We start from the raw sequence: 26,673 nt of genomic DNA, 5'->3' as shown, positions 1-26,673 counted from the left end.
ACCAAACCATTTTCCAACTTATACTTAAATTTACTACATTAAAAGAACAATAAATGATAAAATAAGAACCCAATTCATAATTTCGTCTATCTAGAGTTTGAGAATTGACGAAAATGTTCTTTGAAGGATCTAGTTCTTGTGTCATAATAATCCATATTTCCTTAATAATCTGTTTTCTACCTTCAAATAGTCTATATGTATATGTGTGTGATTATTTTCCCAAAAAGCATCTAACGTAAGATACGGTGATCCCCTCGATAAAGAAACATTTATTATATTTTCCTATGCGGTAGATATTAAACTGATGATTTTGAATAACGTATCCTTAAGACGATAGGAATGTTTATATTTATAAACTTTCTAAAAAATTTTTCAGCCCTCATTTTAAATATTCCTCTAATTTCGCCACAATGTCAAGTAAAAAAAAAAAAGAATATTTTGAATTTTGAGAAAATCTCAAATGAGCTTCTTATAAAAAAAGAACAATGTAAGAAATAAATAAAAGAAGTTTGTCCCAACTTTTACAAAACTCTTAAAATTCATGCAATGCAATTCTATGACTTGTATACGTAGTTATTTTAAGGTAAGAATACTGATAAGCCATTTTGATATTTTTAATAACGTAAGATTAAAATTTAAATGCCACAGGGATATTTTTAACGAAAATTGTTTTAAAATATTACTTAAAGCAACAAAGGTGTAAAGCATACAAGAACTAAAGCTTAACATATCTAACAGATGTACTTTCCTAATCTACTGAGGAGGAATCACAGTTGCATCTTGCTATGTGACAGAAACTCATTGGAAATCCAACAGGAAAAACTTGTTTTAGATTCCATTACCTGACTCCACCCACCTTTGCAGTTTGTGGTATATAAACGACTCTGGAGGCAGGACAGAGCATCAGTTTCCTCTCGAGACCCCAACAAGATCATCATGGTTGCCAAGGTAACGAATGAGATGTTCTCAGTAAGATACATGTAATTAGAGTATGTATATGTGCCTGGGTATATGCAAATGATATATGCTAGGTAAGTCACATGATCTATATCAATAGTAATCATGTGTTTCAAATGGCATTTCAGGTCGTCTTCGCTCTGGTGGGCTTAGTTGCCCTCGTGGCTGCCGACAGCTTCGAAAGCTTCGAAAGATACTCCCGCCCAAGGGTGAGTTTTACTTGCATTTTTTAAAATTATAATGAAATATACAGGGTGGCCATAAAGTCCCAGTACCATTCTGAGCAATAAATACTTGTAATGGTACTGAGACTTTATGGACACCGTGTATTTTAAATCATTTTCGTCGATATACTGAAACCTCAAAGAACCGAAGACTCAGACTGAAGATACCGATTCCTCTCTCCCGCAGTTCTCCTCAGGCTCCGCCGAGTCCTTCGAGTCCGGCGAGGCTCGTTACAACTTCGACTGGGCCGTCAACCACCCTCCCTCCCGCAACGACTTCGGACACCAGGAGGCCGGGGACGGCGAGAACACCCAGGGATCCTACTTCGTCCACCTCCCCGACGGCCGCCTGCAGAAGGTGGCCTTCCGCGCTTCTGACGACGACGGATACATCGCCGAGGTCACCTACTCCGGTGAGGCTCAGTTCCCCGACTCCTTCGAATCCTACGAGTCCCGTGAGGCTCCCAGGAGGTTCTACTATGGCTCCAACGAGTCCAAGTAAATCCTCGAAAGGACGCGAGCGAAATATCCTTATCAGATAAACCCGCAGATCCGAAAGACTTGTCTGCTGCTGGCAACCACCAGGTCTTCCGATGTTATGTATTTATTATTTATTAAAAAGCAGATATGAATCTTTTATATCATTTCATCCCTTACCTCAAAATTGATACATAATTGTCTTCATTAAATCTTATATGTAACGTTGGAAAAAACTACGAGTAATAATCCATTACATCAGGTGCTGTCGGTAATCGTAACAAATTTGTATCTAATCGGTACACTAATTGCTCACGCTCGTGTTCTGTCGTTAATATATAACAAATGAAATAAACGTAAAGACTACCAATTTAGTTAATTAGAAGTAAAGATTACCGTTGACTCTCTATCTCACTCTCTTTCTATATATATATTATACATATATATATATTATATATATATATATATGTATATATATATATATATATATATATATATATATCTATTATATAGTTGGCTCTACCCTTAGACTTAGTAACTTAAAAAAAAAAAAACTTTTCGGTACACATGCCACATACTAACCGGAAAAAGAATACTATGTGGGTAAGCCATCAAGGGCACCAGAAGGGGTTGGGGTTGGAAAAGGTGACAGAGAGAGAGGGAAAAGGAGAGGAAGTGAAAACCAGAGTAGAGGGGGTGCTACGGAGAGAGAGAGAGAAGAGAGAGAGAGAGAGAGAGAGAGAGAGAGAGAGAGAGAGGATATTGGTTGTCATTCAGAGTAATCCCGGGTCTCACTGGGTTGGTCAGCGAGTATATATATATATATATATATATATATATATATATATATATATATATATATAATATATGTATATGTGTGTGTGTATGTATCTATATATATATATTATATATATGTATATGCGTGGTGTATGTTAGCCATATTATATCAAAATATATATACTATATAGTATATTATAAGATATAGATATATATATATATATATATAGTAATGTCTATTAGTAATAATATATAGATACATACACACACACACACACACACACACACACACATATATATATATATATATATATATATATATATATATATATATATATATATATATATACATCATAAGGAGTTGGGAACATGTAGCCTTCTCAATTATCACTATTATATTCATAGAGAACACAGATCCAAAAATAAACCTTGAAAATAACGAAAGAAAGACAACCAAATAAAAATCTGACTTGATAGGATCTTTTCATAAATCCGTTCTTGAGTCATGGCACGAAGTATTATTCATGAGTCAGTGACCCTGAGGAGGTCAGAGCGGGCATTAAAGTCTGGGGTTTGCGGGGCAGATAAGGTCTCTTAATAACACGCAAGGGAAAGTCTCTCTCTCTTCTTCTCTCTCTCTCTCTCTCATCTCATCTCTCTCTCTCGTCTCTCTCTCTTCTCCTCTCTCTCTCTCTATCTCTCTCATTGTTTGCATGTATAATTTACATTTCGGATTGTGATATGAATCTGTATTCAAGAATCATTTTTAGAGATATATAGCCCTTATATTTATATTTATGTATATAGTACATACATACATATATATATATATATATATATATATATATATATATTTATATATATATATATATATATATATATATATATATGTAAATATATACAGTACATATAGATGAATATATGTATATATATATATATATATATATATATATATATATATATATATATATATATATGATACATATATGTGTGTACGTGTATATATGTTTCTGTCGTTCCCTTCTTAGTCAACACCGGTATTTGTTTGTTTTTGTCTACAAATGGAATCAAGGGTATCGTCTCAGGCCATCTGTGGAAAATACTAAAACACACGTCTTTGGAAAAATAACAATCGTATATTTTTGAAAGTATCAGAAAAAACTATTTATTATTTGTCAGTATCTTTTCTCTTGTTATGAAGACAGCAGAATGTTCCTTTGTGATTGCACGTAGTCAGCAAAAGGATACAAAAGCAGGTTTTTTTAGTCAGAAACAAGAGAAAAAAGCCTTGCGAAAATATTCGGTAGGCAATGTCATGGCCAGTTCCAATATTTATTCACTCGTAGCTCATGGAGTAATAGCTAAAGTCCCTCTGCCTTCATTCGAGTAGAGAGGAATCACAAGAAACGTATCTGAAGTGACAGGAAGTTGACTATGAATCAAGAAGAAGAAGAAGAAGAAGAAGAAGAAGAAGAAGAAGAAGAAGAAGAAGAAGAAGAAGAAGAAGAAGGAAGCAGAAGAAGTGTTCTCAAGCCTTTTATTGCATCTGATGTTCGTTGGAGTTTCAGGAAAGTCAATCACAACCGACGCTCTTTCGAAATCGCTTAGAAAACTTGACCCATGATCAATGTCATAATCCTTCTACATTTCACTTTCATTCTTAGGTCATGACCAGTAAGTAGCTGATAGGAATTCCTTCATATTTTTAACAATCATATGATGGATTCCAAGACGAAAAATATTTGGTTTTTTGTTCATCGTAGACGTATCATCTACGATGAACAAAAACCAATTTTTTTCGTCTTGGAATCCATCGTATGATTGTTAAAAATATGAAGGAATTCCTATCAGCTACTTATTGGTCATGACCTACGAATGAAAGTGAAATGCAGAAAGAAGGATTATGCCATTGATCCTGGATCAAGTTTTCTATGCGATTCACTTTTTTCTTATATTTTGGTAAAACGTCAATATATATTTTCTTATATGTCATTCAGATTTGGATGCTGTTCCTTAAATGGACAAAACTATCGGAAATGAAAGTCGGCTAAATATCAGAAGATAAATATGAATATATTTGCTTGTTTTTATTTCTAACAGTATAGCGTTGTTTGTTTTAATAATTGCTACTGAAACGGTAAATAGAAAAACATCATTTTACGTTCCTCAATTGAAAAAAGCACGAATACCTTTTTATCATTCGTAAAAAAAAAATGATGAAGATGCTGAATAATGAGAATGATACGTTTTTGAAAGTAAGCAACTCCCTTTCTTCATGAAATCAATAGTATTCTAAAACTCTCAGATGAAATAAAGGATAACGATCATTATCTCGAAACGTAGCTACAAGTCTGTTGGAATATTCTTAATGTTTCTGGACAACCACAAACAATTTTCTACTTATACTTAAAATATACTTCATGAACAGAACACTAAATACTAAAATAAGAACCCATTTCATAGTTTCGTCAATCTAGAGTTTGAGAAATGAAGAAAATGTTCTTTGAAGGATCTGGTTCTTATGCTATATTAATCCATATTTCCTTAATAATCTGCTTTCTGCCTTCAAATAGTCCTTATATATCTGTGATTACATTCCCAAACTGCATCTAATGTAAGATACGCTGATCCACTCAATAAAAAACCTTATTATATTTTCCTATGCGGTAGATATTAAAAATGCCGATTTTGAATAACGTATCGTTAAGACAGCAGTAAAGATTATATTTATAAAATCTCTAAAAATATTTTTCAGCCTTCATTTTAAATATTCCTCTAATTATGCCACATTGTAAAGAGAAATTTTGAATTTTGAGAATATCTCAAACCAGATTCTTATAAAAGAAATATAAAAAAAAAATTTTGCTGTAACTTTTACAAAACTCTTAAAAATCATGCAATAAAAATCTATGACGATGTATACGTAGTTATTTCACGGAAAGAAATATTGATAAGCCATTTTGATATTTTTAATAACGTAAGATAAAGATTTAAATACCACAGGGATATTGTTAACGAAAATTGTTTTAAAATATTACTTAATGCAACAAAGGTGTAAAGCATACAAGAACTAAAGCTTAACATATCTAACATATATACTTTCCTAATCTATTGAGGAGGAATCACAATTGCATCTTGCTATGTGACAGAAACTCTTTGGAAATCCAACAGGAAAAACTTGTTTTAGATTCCATTACAAGACTCCACACCTTTGCGGTTGTGGTATATAAACGACTCTGGAGGCAGGACAAGGCATCAGTTTCCTCTTGAGACTCCAACAAGATCATCATGGTTGCCAAGGTAAGGAATGAGATGTTCTTGATAAGATATAACTAATTAGAGTTTGTACATAAGCTTAGGTATTTGAGAATGATAAATGCTAGTTATTTCATATGATTTGTAGCAATAGTAACCATATCTTTCAAATGGTATTTCAGGTCATTATCGCTCTGGTGGGCTTAGTTGCCCTCGTGGCTGCCGACAGCTTCGAAAGCTTCGAAAGATACTCCCGCCCAAGGGTGAGTTTTCTTAGCATTTTTTTTGAATTATAATGAAATTAAATATAAAAGAAATGAGGTCGAAGTACTGAAACCTCAAAGAACCGAAGACTCAGACTGAAGATACCGTCTCCTCTCCCCCGCAGTTCTCCTCAGGATCCGCCGAGTCCTTCGAGTCCGGCGAGGCTCGTTACAACTTCGACTGGGCCGTCAACCACCCTCCCTCCCGCAACGACTTCGGACACCAGGAGGCCGGGGACGGCGAGAACACCCAGGGATCCTACTTCGTCCACCTCCCCGACGGCCGCCTGCAGAAGGTGGCCTTCCGCGCTTCTGACGACGACGGATACATCGCCGAGGTCACCTACTCCGGTGAGGCTCAGTTCCCCGACTCCTTCGAATCCTACGAGTCCCGTGAGGCTCCCAGGAGGTTCTACTATGGCTCCAACGAGTCCAAGTAAATCTTGAAGTTCCTCTGAAGACGGTTTTAGGTTGTAACTACACTGTTGTCTCCCTGTACATTTTTTGTAATAGGTATGCCTTATTTATTTCAATAAACTATTATATTTTCATCATTCTATTTATATACCTAGAGCACAGATCCAATCCTGTATCAAAGATAAAGCTAAAATAGTTATAGCTCCTTTCTTATCGATACTGTCAATCAAAAGATGTGGGTAAAATTAAACTTATCCTTCTATAATATGATTAGCTAAAGATATATATACATGTACATATATATATCTATATATATACTATATATATATATATATATATATATATATATATAGATATATATATATATATATATATATCTATATTAAATGCAATTAAGGTAGATAGCCATCTTTAATATCACTAATATTCAGACAGACCACTCCACCAAAAACCGAACCTCTAAAAAAACTGAGAGAAATCTAGAAAAAAGTTACCGTAAATCCGTTCCTGATTCATCTCACGAAGTATTATATTAATCACTGACCGTGAAGAGGTCAGAGTGTGCATTAAAGGCTGACCTTTGCGTGTAGATAAGGTCACGTTGGGTATTAGATTTGAGATGTGAATTTACCGAAAGAAATATTATGGGAATTATACGACTTTCTTTGTACGCATATATAATGTATCTATATATAATGTCTATATAATATATACACATATTTTATGTCAACATTAGCATTTTTTTTTGTTAAGGATGAGTCTGTTTTCTGACAATATCAGAAAATCAAAATGAAGATCCGTAACGTATTCTTCATGATATCATGAAGAAAACGGAATGTTTCTTTGTAATTGCACGAAGTCCGTACACGGGATACAGAAGTACTGCTGGAACCAGAAACAAGAGAAAACACCGTTGCCTAAGAACCAGTTAGGCTCATGGAACAAAACTAATTGTTCATCTTGTTTTCAAAGCCAAGCAGAAAGAAATCCCAAAGCAAGTGTATTAGGTGACGTGAGGTTGTCTACGGATTAAGTTCATCCCCAGGCACACTACTGTGGCGCTCGCACGAGAGAATCCCCGAGACCTTCGAGGCGAGATCCTCGACTTCTCCCAAGACCGGCCTGACCAATGAGAATGCAACTCTAGGTACGAGCCGCAATAAATACCGCCCCGCAAACTTTCTTGCCAGTCTTTTCAACCGAGTCGTCCGAAGATGACCTGCGAGAAGGTCGAAACGTCACGTGATACCAGCTATACCAGCTATACCAGCTATACCAGCACCAATACCAGCCCTTAAAACCAAAGACGACCCCGGCCCGAACTGAACTACGCCTACGGAATAATGCCGGCACTGACGACGACCCCTGCTTGACCTGGACCTGATATCCTGTTCTAGTAAAAGATTACCTTCAGCATTTACAATATTTTGAAAATTCCCAATATGAATATTGGCTAGTTACTCAGAAACATCGCTGAGCCTGAGAAGCGAATTGTAAGGAAAATAGAAAAAAACAATATATAAAAGCAACTCGCTTAATTCTGCCATCCTTTTTAACAGCATTTGCCTAAAAGATGGACTTCTACCAAAATAATAATAATAATAAGAAGAAGAAGACTTTTTTTAGCCTCTCATTGTGGACGAGTCAGGGCAAATTAGATCACAGTCGAAAATCTTTTCGACATTGCTTAGAACACTTGATCCAGAGCCGATGGAATAATCCTCATAGATTTCGTTTGAAATCTTTGGTCTTGACATAATTATTATTATTATTATTATTATTATTATTATTATTATTATTATTATTATTATTATTATTATTATTTATTATTTCAACAGATAAAACTTATTCACATGGAACAAGCACATAGGGGTTACTGACGTATAATTCACGCTTCCAAGGATTGATGATTCCGACATCCTACCGCAGACCCAGCAGTGCAGCAGTAACTGGTCATGATGCAGAGAAAGTGACTTTCCGTCAACCTTTGTGAGACGCAAACCCGCGACATCTGATTGGCAATCCACGACACTAACCACTATCCCTTTACATTTCCGAAAATTATAAGTTGGTATTCCAGGGTAAAATATATTTGAGATTTTTATTTACCTCAGTTGCTATGCACCGTTTAATATGATTCCCCCTGTTTTTTAATTTATTTAATGATAAATATAATATATTTTCTTCTTGGAACCATAGATCCCGTTCCTGCGTCTGCTAGAAATATGGAAAATAGAAAATCAGCCAAATCGCCATAGAATTAACATATATCAATTTGATTCTGTGTTTATTTTTCATCGTATTCTATTTCCATTATTCAACTTTTGTTATTCAAATGGGAACTTTACACTTTTGAAATTCTATATCACTGAATCAAAAAGAGAATCTTCAGAATAGCTTCTTAGGATTTGCATAAAAAACCGGAACAAAAAAATTAATGAAAAGTCTTTGAAAAGATGCAGCATTATTTCACTGAAAAATCCTTTCAATGTTAAAAAAAAAGTATTTTTTTATACGTATCCACGAGTCATTAGGAACCTCCATAATTTTCTTTGACAACTAAAAAAATATAGCTAATTAAAAGTAACTAAACATCAAAATTAGGAACCAGTTCGTAACTGCGTCTTCCCAGAGTTCGTAAGGATCGTGAACAGCGAAAACGATTCCCTGTAAGGTTTCCATGATCAGCGAGGTCACCATATATTGAATTCAGAAGTGAGCTCCTCTGTAGTATTGTTGCTGACTGTGAAATGTCGAAGGGATAAAGAAAATTCGACATTTTCCTAGAAGGATCAAGATCTTTGGAGTCAATAATATATACGTCCTTAATAATCTGATTCTTGGTTTCTAAAAACGCGCATATCCCTCATTGATTTTCTTAAAACAGCATCTAAATTATAGTTACATTAAATTACATTTTGCTTCGCAGTTGATGCAAAAAATACAGTGACGTATTCACTACTAACACTGTCTGCTTGGAGAAACAAATATAATAGAATATGAGTTAGGTTAAATGATCCAAATGAGAAATATATATGTTCAGTTTTATGAACTACCCATGAAGTTAAAAAAATTGATGGCAACATAGGTTATATTCCTAAAACCTATCTAAATATGTTCATCTGTCCTCATTTTGAATATATATCTAGTCCAGCGGTAAACTAGAGAGAATGATTGAAGTCAGATTCGCACAAAACAAAAATATGAGAAATAAATGAAAAATATTTTTTATTCCAGATTTTGACGAAACTTCTAAAATTCTTCATGAAATAAATTCTATGATTAGAAATGTTGTTCTCTTAAGGAAAGAAACATTAATGCGATATTGATATATTTACAATGAATCAAAATAAAAAATAACAAGTCTCCCAGGAATATTTTTCATCAATTTGATTTAAATACTCTATAAAGCAAGAAAGGTGCAGAGGTCTGTAATAACTAAAACTTGATATGTGTCTCAGAGACTTTCTTTAGTTTATCAAGGAGGAATCATCATTGCAGCTTACTAAAGTGACAGAAACTCTTTGGAAATCTAACAGAAAAACTTGTTTTAGAATCGATTACCAAACCCCACCCTCTTTTGCAGTTGTGGTATATAAACGATTCTGGAGGTAAGACAAAGCATCAGTTTCCTCTCGAGACTCCAACAAGGTCATCATGGTTGCTAAGGTAAGGAATGAGATGTTCTGAATAAGATATAACTAATTAGACTTTGTACATAAACTCAGGCATTTGTGAATGATAAATGCCAGTTATTTCATATGATTTGTAGCAATAGTAATCATATCTTTCAAATGGCATTTCAGGTCATTTTCGCTCTGGTGGGCTTAGTTGCCCTCGTGGCTGCCGACAGCTTCGAAAGCTTCGAAAGATACTCCCGCCCAAGGGTGAGTTTTAGTAGCATTTTTCGTATGATAATAAACTATACAGGGTGTCCATAAAGTACCATTCTGAGCAATAAATACGTACTTGTAATGGTTCTGGGACTTTATGGACACTGTGTATTTTAAATAATTTTCGTCGATATACTGAAACCTCAAAGAACCGAAGTCTCAGACTGAAGATACCGATTCCTCTTCCCGCAGTTCTCCTCAGGATCTGCTGAGTCCTTCGAGTCCGGCGAGGCTCGTTACAACTTCGACTGGGCCGTCAACCACGGCCCCTCCCGCAACGACTTCGGACACCAGGAGGCCGGGGACGGTGAGAACACCCAGGGATCCTACTTCGTCCACCTCCCCGACGGCCGCCTGCAGAAGGTGGCCTTCCGCGCTTCTGACGACGACGGATACATCGCCGAGGTCACCTACTCCGGTGAGGCTCAGTTCCCCGACTCCTTCGAATCCTACGAGTCCCGTGAGGCTCCCAGGAGATTCTACTATGGCTCCAACGAGTCCAAGTAAATCTTAAAGTTCCTCTGAAGACGGCTTTAGGTTTTAACATCACTTTTGTTTCCCTGTACATTTTTGTAATAGGTATGCCTTATTTATTTCAATAAACTATTATATTTTCATCATTCTGTTTATATACCTAGAGCACTGCTCCAATCCCGTATCAATGATAAAGCTAAAATAGTTATATTTCGTTTCTTATCGATACTATCAGCCATAAGATGTGGCCAAAATTAAACTTGTCCTTCTATATTATGATTAGCTAGAGAACGTTGCCTATGATTAAGAAATGGCAAGTGTCGTAAAGCTGGATTTTTCCAGTATTTTTGTATATTTGGGTATCACCTCTTTTTGATACAACTAGTATTCTAGTATAACTTTATCACACACACACACACACACACACACATATATATATATATATATATATATATATATATATATATATATATGTGTGTGTGTGTTCTGTATATATTATGCAAATAAATATATATATATAATATATAACAACATTTTAACGACGAGACTTCTATGGAAACTTCAAGCGTAAGATTTTATTTGTGGCTAGATCCTTCTCATAATAAATTGTTACACTAAATTAGTACAGTAGCTTCACTTGAATCATTAATAATAATAATAATAATAATAATAATAATAATAATAATAATAATAATAATAATAATAATAATAATAAAAATAATAATAATAATAATAAGAAGAAAAAGAAGAAGAAGAAGAGGAAGAAGAAGAAGAAGAAGAAGAAGAAGAAGAAATGCAGAGACACAAGGCGATACTGATGTCAAAACTCAACGCCGGAAATATAATAACAGCCATAAACACATGGGCACTGCCAGTAATCAGATACAGCGCAGGAATAGTGAAATGGACGAAGGCAGAACTCCCCAGCATAGACCAGAAAACTAGGAAACATATGACAATACACAAAGCACTACGCGGACAGACTATACATAACACGAAAGGAAGGAAGGAGAGGACTACTAAGTATAGAGGACTGCGTCAACATCGAGAACAGAGCACTGGGGCAATATCTGAAAACCAGTGAAGACGAGTGGCTCAAGAGTGCATGGGAATAAGGACTGATAAAAGTAGACGAAGACCCACAAATATACAGAGACAGGAGAATGATAAACAGAACAGAGGAATGGCACAATAAATCAATGCACGGACAATACATGAGACAGACTAAAGAACTAGCCAGCGATGAAACTTGGCAATGGTTACAGAGGGGAGAGCTCAAGAAGGAAACTGAAGGAATGATAACAGCGGTACAAGATCAGGCCCTAAGAACCAGATATGTTCAAAGAACGATAGACGGAAATAACATCTCTCCCATATGTAGGAAGTGCAATACGAAAAATGAAAAAAAACCACATAGCAAGCGAATGTCCGGCACTTGCACAGAACCAGTACAAAAAGAGGCATGATTCAGTGGCAAAAGCCCTCCACTGGAGCCTGTGTAAGAAACATCAGCTACCTTGCAGTAATAAGTGGTACGAGCACCAACCTGAAGGAGTGATAGAAAACGATCAGGCAAAGATCCTCTGGGACTATGGTATCAGAACAGATAGGGTGATACGTGCAAATAGACCAGACGTGACGTTGATTGACAAAATCAAGAAGAAAGTATCGCTCATTGGTCGCAATACCATGGGACAGAGTTGAAGAGAAAGAAGAAAAAATGGATAAGTATCAAGACTTGAAAATAGAAATAAGAAGGATATGGGATATGCCAGTGGAAATTGTACCCAAAATCATAGGAACACTAGGCACGATCCCAAGATCCCTGAAAAGGAATCTGGAAAAACTAGAGGCTGAAGTAGCTCCAGGACTCATGTAGAAGAGTGTGATCCTAGAAACGGCACACATAGTAAGAAAAGTGATGGACTCCTAAGGAGGCAGATGCAACCCGGAACCTCACACTATTAATATCACCCAGTCGAATTGGAGGACTGTGATAGAGAAAAAAAAAAAAAAAAAAAAAAAAAAAAAGAAAAAAAAAAAAAAAAAAAAAAAAAAAAAAAAAAAAAAAAAAAAAAAAAAAAAAAAAAAAGGTAATAAATTTTAAATACTGGAAAACCGGTGAAATTAGGTGCATTAATTGTTTTTTAAAAACAGAATTAATTTCTGTTTTTTTGTGTGTGTATGTGTGTGCGCGCGCGCGTGTGTGTTTCAGCGTGCGTGTGCTTGTGTGTGGGTGTAAGAAGGTTGGAGCAGGGGTACCCATGGAACTTTCGTTTGTATATCCAAAGCCAGCGTAGTAATAAAATAAGAGTGAGAATGTTGATATTAGTATTACTCGACACTGATGGTGGGGTAATAATATTAAAAATAATCTAATGAAAATTATTACATTTATATAAGCAATTTCTCTTTACAATAGGTCATCATAGATTTTTTCTCGCCTTCATAAAAATATCAACAATTAAACGTAACCTAAGTTAGAAAATAGTCCTTCAACATTCCAGTCCCCATTCAGTAACAATTATTATTATGAATGTAAGAGGCATTTGACCCCAAAATAGAATAGCGTTGACGTCATCAGAATCCCGGGTGAAAAGTTCAGAATGATCCATCTTCGACGGTCAGCTTGATCGTTAATGACAGGTTCCGTAAGAAAATATTACGAAAAGGACGCACCTGAAAATGTAACGAGGAGAACGCGCTGGAAAATGAGACGTACAGAACGCGCCTCCAAAATATTTACCCCATTCTGGGGCAGACGGACTGAAACTCGAATTTCGTTTCTTAATGATAAATGATGCTGGCGTAACATTTCTTGCAATTGCTCGAGTGACCTGCCTTGACCTTTTCGTATCTAACGGGTGAGTTCAGCCTTATAATAGTGGCGAAGCATTCATATGATAAGGATTGTATCATGCGTTAGGTCATTTCAAATAATTCCAGATGATGGGTTGTCCTATTTTTTTCTTTAAATATGGAAAGGACCATAAACTTCATATCATTTTAAATTGGTGCTTTCTTTTTTCAGGCATTTGATTATTATTTTTTCATTTTTACATTTCATCTTCGTACCTAAACTAACTTTGCAATATTGTGCAATGTTGTTACACATGAGGTCGCGTTGCACTAATTTTTTTTGTATCAAAATCTAGAATGTTTTTCTAGATCAGACGGTGAGAGAGAGAGAGAGAGAGAGAGAGAGAGAGAGAGAGAGAGAGAGAATGGGAGTCTATGTGCTTGTGTATGCGTGAGTGTGTGTGTTTTCTGTGATAGGATCTGTTATGTGTAGGGAGGCACTTTGTAAAGATTTGGTCCAGTGATTTCAATGCGTCACAAGCAATAATCTAAGATTTTTCCTCCATGTAATAAATTGTCACTGTATGATAATAATCTTTCGATGCAGTTTTTTGTAGACAGTTGGAGATGACAGCATTACGTATTGCTAGCGAGGTAGCGTGTTTTGAAACCTTCAATTTATCATTAAGATACTAAATCACTGTCCTTTAAGAGTAACCCAAAGAAAGGAGAAAATAGTGCTTCCATTGAAAAAACATTCTGCAACCGGTTTATTCAATTAAACCTCTAAGTAGTTCCATGGGAAACCTTGATTCCGGCTAATCACAAACCGATCTTCTTCTTCTTCTTCTTCTTCTTCTTCTTCTTCTTCTTCTTCTTCTTCTTCTTTTGGTTGAAATGGTGCTCGACCATCTCGGCTTTCTGAAGGAATTCGAATCATTATTTCAGGAATGCGCTTACGTCATTTTTGACTAAGTTAGCGGCTCTGTGATTTGAAGAGCGTCTCTCTTCTACCTTAGACAAATATTCATATGCAAATTTTAGATATATATAATATATATATATATATATATATAATATATATATATATATATATATATATATATATTTATATATATATATATATATATATATATATATATAATATATATTTAGGACTACATATGCGTGAGTTTTTGTGCTTGTTACTATTCCCTGTAGAAAAAAAAACGCATACAAAAAATACAGTTATTTTAAATAAATGTTTTTGCAAGGAAGACATTTTTTGTACGTTTTGTAAAGCATCAGTTTTTTCTTAGAAGCTGATAAAAGCTGGGAGTATATGTATTGTGTATGCGTGAGTGTGTATGTTTTCTGTGATAAGATCTGTGTAGGGAGGCACTTTGTAAAGATTTGGTTCAGTGATTCAATGCGTCACAAGCAATAATCTTAGATTTTTCCTCCATGTAATAAATTGTCACTGTATGATAATAATCTTTCGATGCAGTTTTTTGTAGACAGTTGGAGATGACAGCATTACGTATTGCTAGCGGGGTAGCGTGTTTTGAAACCTTCAATTTATCATTAAGATACTAAATCACTGTCCTTTAAGAGTAACCCAAAGAAAGGAGAAAATAGTGCTTCCATTGAAAAAAACATTCTGCAACCGGTTTATTCAATTAAACCTCTAAGTAGTTCCGTGGGAAACCTTGATTCCGGCTAATCACAAACCGATCTTCTTCTTCTTCTTCTTCTTCTTTTCTTCTTCTTCTTCTCTTCTTCTTCTTCTTCTTCTTCTTCTTCTTTTTGGTTGAAATGGTGCTCGACCATCTCGGCTTTCTGAAGGAATTCGAATCATTATTTCAGGAATGCACTTTCGTCATTTCTGACCAATTAGCGGCTTCTGTGATTTGAAGAGCGTCTCACTTCTACCTTAGACAAATATTCATATGCAAATTTTAGAGGTATATATATATATATATATATACTATATATATATATATATATATATATATATATATATATATATATATATATATATTCAGGACTACATATGCGTGAGTTTGTGTTCTTGTTACTATTCCCAGTAGAGAAAAAAAAACATACAAAAATACAGTTATTTTAAATAACTGTTTTTGCAAGGAAGACATTTTTTGTACCTTTTGAAAGCATCAGTTTTTTTCTTAGAAGCTGATAAATGACCTCTTTTTAAACAATTTTGCTTTTGCTCTTTCTAATAGTCATAATAATTTCTATATTGATTCTTTTGTTTTCACTCACAACACTTACAACAGCTGTAAATGTCACAGGGATAATAATTGGAACAATAACTTTATGGTTCTTAAGTAATAATAAAAGAGATAAAATATGGAAAAATAGAAGGTGTAAAAGCTCGTTTTAACGTATTTCAAAGAGCCCATGTTGATTTTGGTTATGACCATGATGTATTTTTATTACAATTATTATGAGGGAAGCTATCGATAATAAGAAACAGAGCACACAAAATTCATATAAAATAAGTAGGGTCATGATATTCGAGGTAAAATGTTTTATTAATGAAACACACACACACTCACACACACACACACACACACAGAGAGAGAGAGAGAGAGAGAGAGAGAGAGAGAGAGAGAGAGAGAGAGAGAGAGTTCAACGCACTGTTACTTTAGCGAAATTTATCATTAGTTCGTCTTGTTGCATATGCACAGAAGTTAGGTTAGAAATGATTTATCATCGTACGATCATAATAAGTGTCAGGCCAAGGTTGTCCACGAACGCCTTTGATAAATTAAAACACTCACCCGGTGTAGGCGAGGAAGGAAAGTTTCCGACCGAGATGATGAAGTCACACGAGAAGATGTTCGAAACGGAGGCAAAAAACGGAAAGAAAGAAGAAAAAGAAGAAGAAAGAGGGAAAAAGGAAAAGAAAAACGGGCTGAAGGAATGACTGAAACGGGCACCTGCCCTCGCCGCAGAACTTGACCAGAACGCGTATATATATATAACACGCATCGAGACGGGATGCAGTATCAGATTTTCTCTGGGAAATCTCTCTCTCTCTCTCATTGACAACATGATGGCGAAGGTAATAATATATAACATTCATACATACATATTTATCTATCTATCTATCAATCTATATATATATATATATATATATTATATAGATATATATATATATATATATCATATTATATATAATTTTTTTTAAATACATAATATATAAATTATATAATTATATATTATATGTATTATGTATATTATTATATATATAGATATATTATATAATTATGTATATATATATATATGTGTAAGGTTTTTTTCCGAGTGTTTAAAATGTTTCTGAGACTGCTGAAACACTGAATTCAGGTGATGCCTTTATCTATACAAAGGCTTGCAAGAATTTGTTTTATTTACAATTAGTAAAAGGCCTTTATTCTTGTAATGGTTTTAGATGTAACCTTTGCCAAAAATGTTTTGTAAAATATTTGCTTGAATAGTGATTTAGAATGCAACTTTTGACAAATGTTTGAGAGTACTTCATTTTAATAATAACGATTAAAATGCCTCAGAGACTTCTTCTGAAGTACTGATACGGGATCAACACTTTAGACATAATTCTGAAAGACTACCAACAAGTCCAAAAGCCTACTGCTTCAGTGTAAATGAGAAGATCGTATTCACGAACTTGCGAACTGAAGTTATTTTTTCATGAAGGCGAAGCTTTAGAGAAATAATTACATGATGTTCTTCATTTTCAGGTCCTCGTTGTGTTCTTAGGCTTGGCTGCCCTCGTGGCCGCTGACAGCTTCGAAAGATACTCCTATTCCGCCCCACGGGCAAGAGTAAGTAAAGTTTTTTTATTGTTTGCAGTAAGTTATTTCCATTTATATGTTGAATTATAGCTCCAGCATAAAACGAGGAAAATTTATGTCGAGGCAGATCAGCTCCTGACGACCACTCTCCTTCCCCAGTTCTCCTCTGGCTCCGCCGAGTCCTTCGAGTCCGGTGAGGCTCGTTACAACTTCAACTGGGCCGTCAACCACGGCCCCTCCCGCAACGACTTCGGACACGAGGAAGCCGGTGACGGAGAGAACACCCAGGGATCCTACTTCGTCCACCTCCCCGACGGCCGCCTGCAGAAGGTGGCCTTCCGTGCCTCTGATGACGACGGATACATCGCCGAGGTCACCTACTCCGGTGAGGCTCAGTTCCCCGACTCCTTCGAATCCTACGAGTCCCGCGAGGCTCCCAGGAGGTTCTACTATGGCTCCAACGAGTCCAAGTAAATCTCTTCTTTCCCATGACCTGAGAATATGTACAAGTCTTATTGCCTTTGATGTAATTTATTCATTTATTTAATTAATTAAAAAAGCAATAACAATGCTGGTTAAATTTCCTTTTAAAATGATATAGTTGTAGATTCTTTAAGAGGGTAACTTGGGACCTAAAAGTACCAAACGACAGTTGCTTATTTCCTATGGATACGTGGAATGATTACAAATTAGACAAACGGATTTGGCAAAGTTAAAGAAGCCATTATAAAACATATTCAGCTTTACCAAAATATATATTGTTGCAAAGTTTACGAAAGTGTTTCTTGTGACATTATCAAATCTAGATCCGTATGAAATTTATGAAGAAAGAAATGTCATACAAGATATGTCGTAAGCTTGGTAAAGTAGTATAGCAAACTCTCTACTGAGACCGCTGAAGATCTGTCACACTACCAATAAGATTTGGTAAAACTCAAGATACAAGATACAGTGACAAGGAACTGCAGGGGTGCCCGGGGCCAATGGCCCCTCGCTAGGGTAGTCACATTTCCCTGGGCCATTTAAAGAAGACTTTGTAAACTCGATACAAGATACAGTGACAAGGCATGCAGGGGTGCCCGGGGCAATGGCCCCTCGTAGGGTCACTATTTCCCTGGGCATTTAAAGAAGACTTTGATGCCCTTGGATTGGTTAGGTAAAGAGCAAGGGGCCAGTGCACAAATGGAGTTACATGGTACTGTAAAATGACAGGTGAAGGAATTTTGAACTCCCGTCAAATTTTACTGAAGAACTATTCTAGGATTTAATCTGAAGAGAACAACCAACCGCTTATACAGGTCGTGTGGTTAGGTGGTACCACAGTATAATGAAGGTGCTAATATTTTGCAATGCTCGTAGTGCGTCGAACTTGAAGGAATCACTTACAAAAAAACAGGAGGTTCTCGAGTAAAATTAAGCTTTAGAAAAGTGGCTGAACAAAAAGAAGTTGCATAATTTGTCTAAGTAATAAGCGTTTGTTGGAGAAATAAAATCAACAATACCAGTACTACTTCTTTTAAGAAAACCAAAGGTTCCTAAAGCACGCCAGTATTATTATAATAATAAGAAAACGTCATCTCAAGCAGTTAATATGAATATATACATATATGGATATAAGTAATTATGTGATCATTACTGGAAACTCATGTCTTATTAGATAAGCGATTCTGAAGCACTAAAATAAAAAAAAAGAATAAGTCAAAGGTTACACCTGTTATTGCTAAAGTTCAATATGCACTTAAATAGGAAAGGTGAAAAGGTTTAATCCCCGAGGTCTAGTTTTTGTTTCAGGTGTGTTGAGGGTACAAAACCAGACTTACTAAATAAAACCTTATTAATTTACCCCATGCAATGTCTGTTAAAAAGGGCAGAAACTTTATATAGCAAATATAAAATTATAGACTCCATAACTTCTGTATCTTTAGAGAGAGGATATGGCAACATAAAAACCAAGAACCTTCAATAGGAATTCTGCTGTCCCTAAATCACGACTAATAATTGCATTGCAATTATTAGTCTGTTAAATATTCGTCTATGTCTTTAGATAAAACCACGTCAACTTGATTATATAATATAGATTAGTATATATAGATATATATATAGTTATAGATAAGTGTTGTGTGGTGTGTGTATGCATATGAATTGTATGTGTATATATTAACTTGGTGTATATATTATATACTTAGATTATATAATATATATATATATTAGCTGAAGTGTGGCTGTGTGTGTGTGTATGCATATGAAGTTGTATTGTATAATAATACTTGTATATATATATAATAGATATATATATATATATATATATATATATATATATATATATATTAGATGATTTATATATAATGTGTGTATACATATTTAAAGTACCAGTTTTCTTATTACAGTTTTTGGACTTAATATGTCTATTCATTTTTAAAAGGAATAATAAGATTTATATTCATAAAATAACTATAAGATAACTTTTATTCAAATAAAAATCTGAAACGTTGAGTCCTTGAACCACAAAAATCATGGTGTCAAATTGAAATGTTCAGTCTATTCATTATCATCTCTAATTTTTTTTTTCTGAAATTGCATGGATCTGTCAAACCCTCACTTTAGGATTACGCCACCACGGACGATATGAGAAAATGAAATCAAAATGGCTTTTTATTGCAGCACGACGAAGGCAACAAAGAAGTAGAAAATGGTGAAACGAAAGAATTTAAGGACTGGAGGTTCGCCCCTGACATTTTCCTAATCAAATTACAGCAATGGAACGTAAACCTAATCTTTTCAGCTTAAGAAAGTCAACGACTGCTTTCTCGAACGAACTTCAGCCCGATGGATTTGCCTCGTCATTGCTGTCATTATTCTCGTCCTCCCCGTAGGGAGGAAAGTGCCGTATGTGCACCTCTTCACGTGGTGCACTGTAGGCATCACTGAAGAGTGTTTGAAACGTCTCTTTGGCCCCTAGCTGCACCCACTTCCTAGACTTGTAGCGGTAGCACCGTCAGTGCAGCTTACGTGGTGCCCTGTAGGCATTACCAAAGAGTGTTTGCAACATCCCTTCGGCCCGTATCTGCACCCAAATTTTAGCCTTTTATTTTAAATCCATTCCTAGACTTCCTTTCTTCCACTTTGCTGTCCAACCTCTCTAATTCTTACTGCAGTTGTGGGGTTTTAGTTCCTCGTACAGTCCTATTGATTCTCTTGAGCTCCATCTCCATCCTTTCACCGTCTTGAAGGCTGGATGGCCGAAAGCACCCAAGTGCTTAGCTTGACAGCCTGACTCTCATAAACCAGTCATTATTAATTCCGTCTTACTGACTTTTTTTTTCTTTAACCCATTTACCTGCCGTAACGTAAGGCAACAGAAGCCTCGCTGGCTGGCTGGCGAGTCTCAAGAGAAATCTCCCAACAAAAGGGAGGGCCAAGGACGCGTTGCTTCCGATTTCTTTCGTTGCCCGTCTGGTGGTCGACTTCTTTATCTCGATGAGCTGCCGTTGCGAGACATCGTCCGACGCCCCCCCCCCCCCCCCCTCCCGTCCGCCCCCACCCCTAGGACTTGGACTGGTATGCGCCTGCTGAGGAAATTTCCCAAATTGGAATTTTGACAGAGAAAGACGATGCTGTAAATCGACTCTCGGTGGATGGGGCGTCGACGTGATGGACGTCTTTTGGCAGCTGATGAGAGTAATGTGGAGTAGAGGACTTTTCATGTAGCCTGGACTCATGACAGGTAATAATTGTTATCCGTAATAAGATTTTCAATATTTTACCGATTGTCAGAGATTTGCGAGTAATCACTTGGCGTTAACATATATTCTGTATATACTATATATATATATATATATATATATATATATATATATATATATATATATATATACACACATATATATATACATATATTTATATATATATATATGTATATGTGTGTATGTATAGTGTGTGTGCATATGCATATAAACATATATTTATAATACATATGTGTATATATATGTATATGTGTGTGTGTGCGTAAATGTATGTGTGCGTAAATGCACTGCGTGCATCCATCCATGCCACCAGATGTAATTAATTGCGTAATTCATACCTAATAGCAATGACGCTCCCAAACACTTCCATATCAGCGAATATTAAAACTACTTATATCTGACATTATGCCCTGTGAGGAATTCTTAGAAACTCACTGATATTAGTGACAACAAAAATTTGTTTCAAACTCTGACGCAAAGAAAAAAAAACTTAAGGATACATTATGGATTACTGTGATGATGTGCATGCTTTCTTTAGATGAATTTGGACATTTCGACGCAAGAGTTTGGTAGTATATCAACAAGCGCATAAGCTAAAGTATGTTTGTTTAAAGATATTTTCTTATAGTACAGAGTAGCCCAAGGAAATGATGCTTCTATTATCTGTTATGTGAAGTATTATGCATACCCATGCATGCACGTACACACATAAATATGTACCTACATACATATATATATGCATATATAATATATATATAATATATAGTATATATATATATATATATATATATATATATACATGTGATAATATAGTATATATATATATATATATATATATAATATAATAATATAGATATATATTATATATATATATATATATATGGATAGTCTGTGTTCTGTGACTACAATTATTATTTAAAGTTTAAAGGGGGGGGGGTGGGGGGGGGGGGGGGGGGTTTTTGTGGGGGAAAGGGGGGGGGTGTGGTTGGGCGAAGTGGAATTTTTTGTTTTTCATGACTGATATCATCAAACAATAGGGACTAAGAGTAATTATTATCCTTGGGATAATAGCACTCCAATTTGATTTCATAAATACGAAGAAGGTAACACTGAAATTATCGCTGATGTCAAGAAAATTATTATTAATGTTATAATATATTATTTTTCACAAACGTATCTACCAAAATATTGCACACGAATTCAATGTTATTTTTTCCTGCAGACGTTATGCGCAAAAGAAGCTTGAGGTCAGGACGTTTGGAAATTTTTCCTCGTCATGTTATGTGCCGAAGTGACATGAGGTCAAAGGACGTTTGGAAATTGGGCCACAAAAACTGGACTTAGGAGGGAAGGCGTTGCCCACCAGCCAAGTCTTTGCCGAATATATATAAAGGTGGTGAAGAGGACAAGGCTGTGTACTCATCTTGAGGCTTCGACGAGAACAAGATGCATTCTAAAGTAAGCTCAAATACTCCACATTTTGAGGCATTGCTGATATTGTAATAAAATAGTCTGAGAATAATGATAGCTTCAGAGTAGAGAAACATTACTTACAGTTTCACCTTCTACTTTTCTTGTTATTGTAATTTCTTGTGGTTCCTTTCGTAGGTTGCTTTGGTAGTGTTGGGTTTGGCTGCCGTTGTTGCAGCTGACAGCTTCGAGAGCTTCGAGAGATATTCCTACGCTCCACCCAGGCCAAGGGCAAGAGTAAGTAACAATGGGCCTTAGGCTATTTACTAGTTGTAAGCTATGCTTCATTATAAGTCTATATAGAGTAATAATCCTGCCTTCCTTTCCAGTTCTCCTCAGGATCCGATGAGTCCTACGAGTCCAGCGAGGCTCGTTACAACTTCAACTGGGCCGTCAACCACGCCCCCTCCCGCAACGACTTCGGACACCAGGAGCAACGCGACGGAGACGACACCCAGGGATCATACTACGTCCAGCTCCCCGACGGCCGCCTGCAGAGGGTCGCCTACCGCGTCGATGGTGACGACGGATACGTCGCCGAAGTCACTTACCAGGGAGAGGCTCGCTTCCCCGACTCAGACGAGTCCTTCGAGTCCCGCGAGATCCCCAGGTATGCCGCTCCAAGGAGGTCCTACTTCGACTCCAACGAATCCAAGTAGATCTTGGACAAGGATCTCGGTGATGCTCCTGCTGAAGAAATTCCACGTCGATGAGATCCACCTCTGGGTCTTCGATGTTGTATTTATTTATAATTTATGTGTAAATAAAGTAAAATTGATTTAAAAATTCTTTTAGTTGAAATACCTTCCAACTAGAATTAGACAATGGATGCATTACTGAGGTCACCTACTCCTGCGATGTTCATTTCCCTGATTTGTTCGAATTCTACTTGTCTCGTGAAGCTCTAAAATTCTTCTTTTATGTCACTGGTTCTGAATAATACAAGAATAACATCAGATATCCAGTAAATGGTTAGGTCTCTTCTATCTTAGATAATTATCTGAAATACTTTTGATATTGCAAAGTGTCAAGAGAAAATGCAAACAAGATCTACTTGGATTCGTTTGAGTCGAAGTAGGACCTCCTTGGAGCGGCATACCTGGGGATCTCGCGGGACTCGAAGGACTCGTCTGAGTCGGGGAAGCGAGCCTCTCCCTGGTAAGTGACTTCGGCGACGTATCCGTCAGCACCATCGACGCGGTAGGCGACCCTCTGCAGGCGGCCGTCGGGGAGCTGACGTAGTAGGATCCCTGGGTGTCGTCTCCGTCGCGTTGCTCCTGGTGTCCGAAGTCGTTGCGGGAGGGGCGTGGTTGACGGCCCAGTTGAAGTTGTAACGAGCCTCGCTGGACTCGTAGGACTCATCGGATCCTGAGGAGAACTGGAAAGGAAGGTAGGATTATTACTCTATAATAGACTTATTCATATCTTGATGTTTTATTCCATGTAGATATTTAAATAAAATATGTTATTTTATGTAAATATTTAAAAATCAAGAAACGTAAAGATAAACATCCTACTATTGACGATCCACAATCTCTCTCTCTTCTCTCTCTCCTCTCTCTCTATGTCAATCTCTACTCTCTCTCTCTCTCCAGTCTCTCGTCTCACTCTCTCTCTCTCTCTTTATGATGTAAAATACCTTTCAATCAGTCAATCAATACCTCTCTTGAGAGACAATACTAATTAGTCTGACCCACTTAGACCATAATGTTTAGTTTTGGTCGCCATCCCAGAATGGTATGGAAAAACTAGAAACATTACCGGTCATAGGAACCCGAACAACGTCATTGGAGTCCAGAACGTCTTCATTTGGGCTCTTCGAAAAACGCCTACTTTGAGGTAAGCTGAACAGGTACTTTTCAGACACTGTGGGAGCTTTCTTCAACTCAAGAGAGACTAACTTTGGAACAGACTACAAGCTAAGGTTGTGATTGATATTGCTATAGACCAATTGAAGCATAATTTGGATGAAGTGATCGACACACCTGTTATTTATTTATTCATTTTTTCATTGAATTCTTTAAAAGTGCCTTCTCGGATGGAATAGTAAGTCTTTAAAGCACCTCTCTCTCTCTCTCTCTCTCTCTCTCTCTCTCTCTCTCTCTCTCTCTATCTCTCTCTCGGCTCTCTCTCTCTCTCTCTCTCTAGTGCTGTAATAAATTACTATAAGTATTCTGTACATAATGTTACTATCGTCATTCTGTGAAAAAAGTATTAATAATAGAAAAGATGTCCAGCAATATTACCAAATTTTGATAAAGTACTAAAATACTTATCAAATACACAATATTTTATGATTAACCTTTGCTAAAGAGTTTCTCCCTTTCTCCAGTATTGTGGGCTAATTTAGTTCTTCATCCACTGCAACGTTGTCAGCTCAGCTTGAGTTGTGTGTGTAAGATCATAGCAGGCTAATTAGCATCTGGCAAAATTTATAAATTCCCAATTATATAAAAGATTCTTCCTCAGCGAGTAACCCGAAGGTCGCAGTTTTCATAACTGATAATTCTGGTCTTAGGACTGGTACATTTCTTTGTTTCAGGATCAGAGACATTCGGTGTTCAATTTTATCCCACCTAATCATTAAGTTTATTGTTCATCTGCACTATTATCTATCGACAAAATGAATCTGATTTAGAAGGTGTGGATGGATGAATGGAATAGGTTAAGTAAAGGACATAACAGCAAAGGCTCTTATTCCCAGAGCAGCCTGTAATTGATAATATGGACGTTGGACTGCTTAAGAAGCTTCGAGGAGAATTGGTTACTCTGCCCACAGGGGGCAGGTAGGAAATCTTTTAGGCACGTGTTGCTTATACATCCATCCTCTGACTGAGAAACCTTCCCCTCCCACCCCACTTCTTTTAAATCTAATCCGTCATTCATAAACATTATGAAAAGACAATAGCATTTATTTATTTTCAAAATCTCTCACCTTGTCTTTCCTCAATACCAGAAATGCATTTTAAAATCAATTCCTCTCGCCAAGAATATATCGTTTCCAACATTTAATACTTTGGGGCAAATAAGGTAATTTTCTGCCTATCCCTAACAAGACTCATGTTATGCCTATATGTCTAGATATCAACTAGACTAACTCTTCTAATTTTGCCTTCATTTCACAAATGAAACTCTCTACAAGTTACTAACAGAGGATTGCGTATCTTTCCTTTGTATGTTTTTAGTAATACATGTCTTACGTCGGTTCGGAGGAGAGGTGTTACTGGTACAAATACTGTCTTGGTGAACAGCTATCCAGAATTTTCTTGAAGCTCTGGTTTGTAAATTAATCTCTCTCTTCTCGCTCATCTCTCGTATCTTCCTATCTATCTCTCCTCTTCTCTATCTCTCGTTGTATTGTATTAGCTAACATCATAATTGTTTGGCAAACTACGTAGTCAGTAACAGCGATTTTGATTTGAATATTTAGAATGTTTCTAGAATGTTCCGTTAATAATAATAGTAATAATAATAATAATAATAATAATAATAAAATAATAATAATAATAAACAATCAATAATAATAATAATAATAATAATAATAATAATAATAATAAATTTGCAAAATTGAATAAACAACAGACTGAAATGAAATACAGTTTCCTAATTAACAGCTTTTCTGTTCAAACAATTATGAAGGTAAACAATGAGATAGGTAATTCATTGTAGGTAAATATACCTTCTGTATTTATAGGTAATTCATTGTAGATAAATATACCTTCTGTATTTATAGGTAATTCATTGTAGATAAATACACCCTTCGTATTTATAGGTAATTCATTGTAGATAAATACACCCTCCGTATTTATAGGTAATTCATTGTAGATAAATATACCCTCTGTATTTATAGGTAATTCATTGTAAATAAAAAATACACACTCCTTATTTATAGAGGTTAATTTATTATAAGATAAATAATTACCCTCCGTTATTTAAGTAATTCATTGTAGATAAATACACCCTCTGTATTTAAAGGTGATTCATTGTTTTAGATAAAATATACCCTTCGTATTCATAGGCAATTCATTTGAGATAAATATACCCTCCTGGTTATTTAGGTAAAGCTTCAAATTGTAGAAATGAAATCTAACCCTCCGTATTTAGGGTAATTCATTGTAGATAAATTTACC

General features: G+C 35.8%; 6 protein-coding genes and 1 pseudogene across 6 annotated transcripts in view; 5 read left to right on the top strand and 2 right to left on the bottom strand.

The window, feature by feature from the left end:
* The window catches only part of LOC135227139 (pro-resilin-like), a 212,272-nt gene that overhangs the window by 101,438 nt on the left and 84,161 nt on the right, over positions 1-26,673 (bottom strand). The gene's annotated exons all lie outside the window — the stretch shown is intronic.
* LOC135226823 (pro-resilin-like) lies at positions 907-1,813 on the top strand. Its single transcript, XM_064266516.1, has 3 exons — positions 907-948; positions 1,086-1,166; positions 1,369-1,813. Exons 1-3 carry the CDS (start codon positions 937-939, stop codon positions 1,681-1,683), a joined length of 408 nt encoding a protein of 135 aa, XP_064122586.1. The 5' UTR covers positions 907-936; the 3' UTR covers positions 1,684-1,813.
* Positions 5,671-6,504, top strand: LOC135226822 (pro-resilin-like). Its single transcript, XM_064266515.1, has 3 exons — positions 5,671-5,735; positions 5,873-5,953; positions 6,079-6,504. Exons 1-3 carry the CDS (start codon positions 5,724-5,726, stop codon positions 6,391-6,393), a joined length of 408 nt encoding a protein of 135 aa, XP_064122585.1. The 5' UTR covers positions 5,671-5,723; the 3' UTR covers positions 6,394-6,504.
* On the top strand, positions 9,990-10,880 carry LOC135226821 (pro-resilin-like). Its single transcript, XM_064266514.1, has 3 exons — positions 9,990-10,039; positions 10,177-10,257; positions 10,456-10,880. The coding sequence occupies exons 1-3, from the start codon at positions 10,028-10,030 to the stop codon at positions 10,768-10,770; spliced, it is 408 nt and encodes a 135-aa protein (XP_064122584.1). The 5' UTR covers positions 9,990-10,027; the 3' UTR covers positions 10,771-10,880.
* LOC135226820 (pro-resilin-like) lies at positions 16,539-17,869 on the top strand. Its single transcript, XM_064266512.1, has 3 exons — positions 16,539-16,600; positions 17,277-17,360; positions 17,490-17,869. The coding sequence occupies exons 1-3, from the start codon at positions 16,589-16,591 to the stop codon at positions 17,802-17,804; spliced, it is 411 nt and encodes a 136-aa protein (XP_064122582.1). The 5' UTR covers positions 16,539-16,588; the 3' UTR covers positions 17,805-17,869.
* LOC135226819 (pro-resilin-like) lies at positions 22,480-23,329 on the top strand. The gene is made up of 3 exons (XM_064266511.1): positions 22,480-22,531; positions 22,682-22,780; positions 22,873-23,329. Exons 1-3 carry the CDS (start codon positions 22,520-22,522, stop codon positions 23,200-23,202), a joined length of 441 nt encoding a protein of 146 aa, XP_064122581.1. The 5' UTR covers positions 22,480-22,519; the 3' UTR covers positions 23,203-23,329.
* LOC135226919 (pro-resilin-like) lies at positions 23,594-24,742 on the bottom strand (annotated as a pseudogene).

The sequence above is a fragment of the Macrobrachium nipponense genome, chromosome 15 (genome assembly GCF_015104395.2).
Source record: "Macrobrachium nipponense isolate FS-2020 chromosome 15, ASM1510439v2, whole genome shotgun sequence".
Taxonomy (NCBI): Eukaryota; Metazoa; Arthropoda; class Malacostraca; order Decapoda; family Palaemonidae; genus Macrobrachium; species Macrobrachium nipponense.
This window is presented reverse-complemented; position numbering and strand designations above follow the sequence as displayed.

Bases quoted from the DNA above. Each gene is read 5' to 3' on its own strand.
- LOC135226823 (XM_064266516.1), top strand. The intron at 1,167-1,368 runs GTGAGTTTTACT...TCTCTCCCGCAG, and splicing joins AAAGATACTCCCGCCCAAGG to TTCTCCTCAGGCTCCGCCGA.
- LOC135226822 (XM_064266515.1), top strand. The intron at 5,954-6,078 runs GTGAGTTTTCTT...TCTCCCCCGCAG, and splicing joins AAAGATACTCCCGCCCAAGG to TTCTCCTCAGGATCCGCCGA.
- LOC135226821 (XM_064266514.1), top strand. The intron at 10,258-10,455 runs GTGAGTTTTAGT...CTCTTCCCGCAG, and splicing joins AAAGATACTCCCGCCCAAGG to TTCTCCTCAGGATCTGCTGA.
- LOC135226820 (XM_064266512.1), top strand. The intron at 17,361-17,489 runs GTAAGTAAAGTT...CTCCTTCCCCAG, and splicing joins ATTCCGCCCCACGGGCAAGA to TTCTCCTCTGGCTCCGCCGA.
- LOC135226819 (XM_064266511.1), top strand. The intron at 22,781-22,872 runs GTAAGTAACAAT...CTTCCTTTCCAG, and splicing joins CACCCAGGCCAAGGGCAAGA to TTCTCCTCAGGATCCGATGA.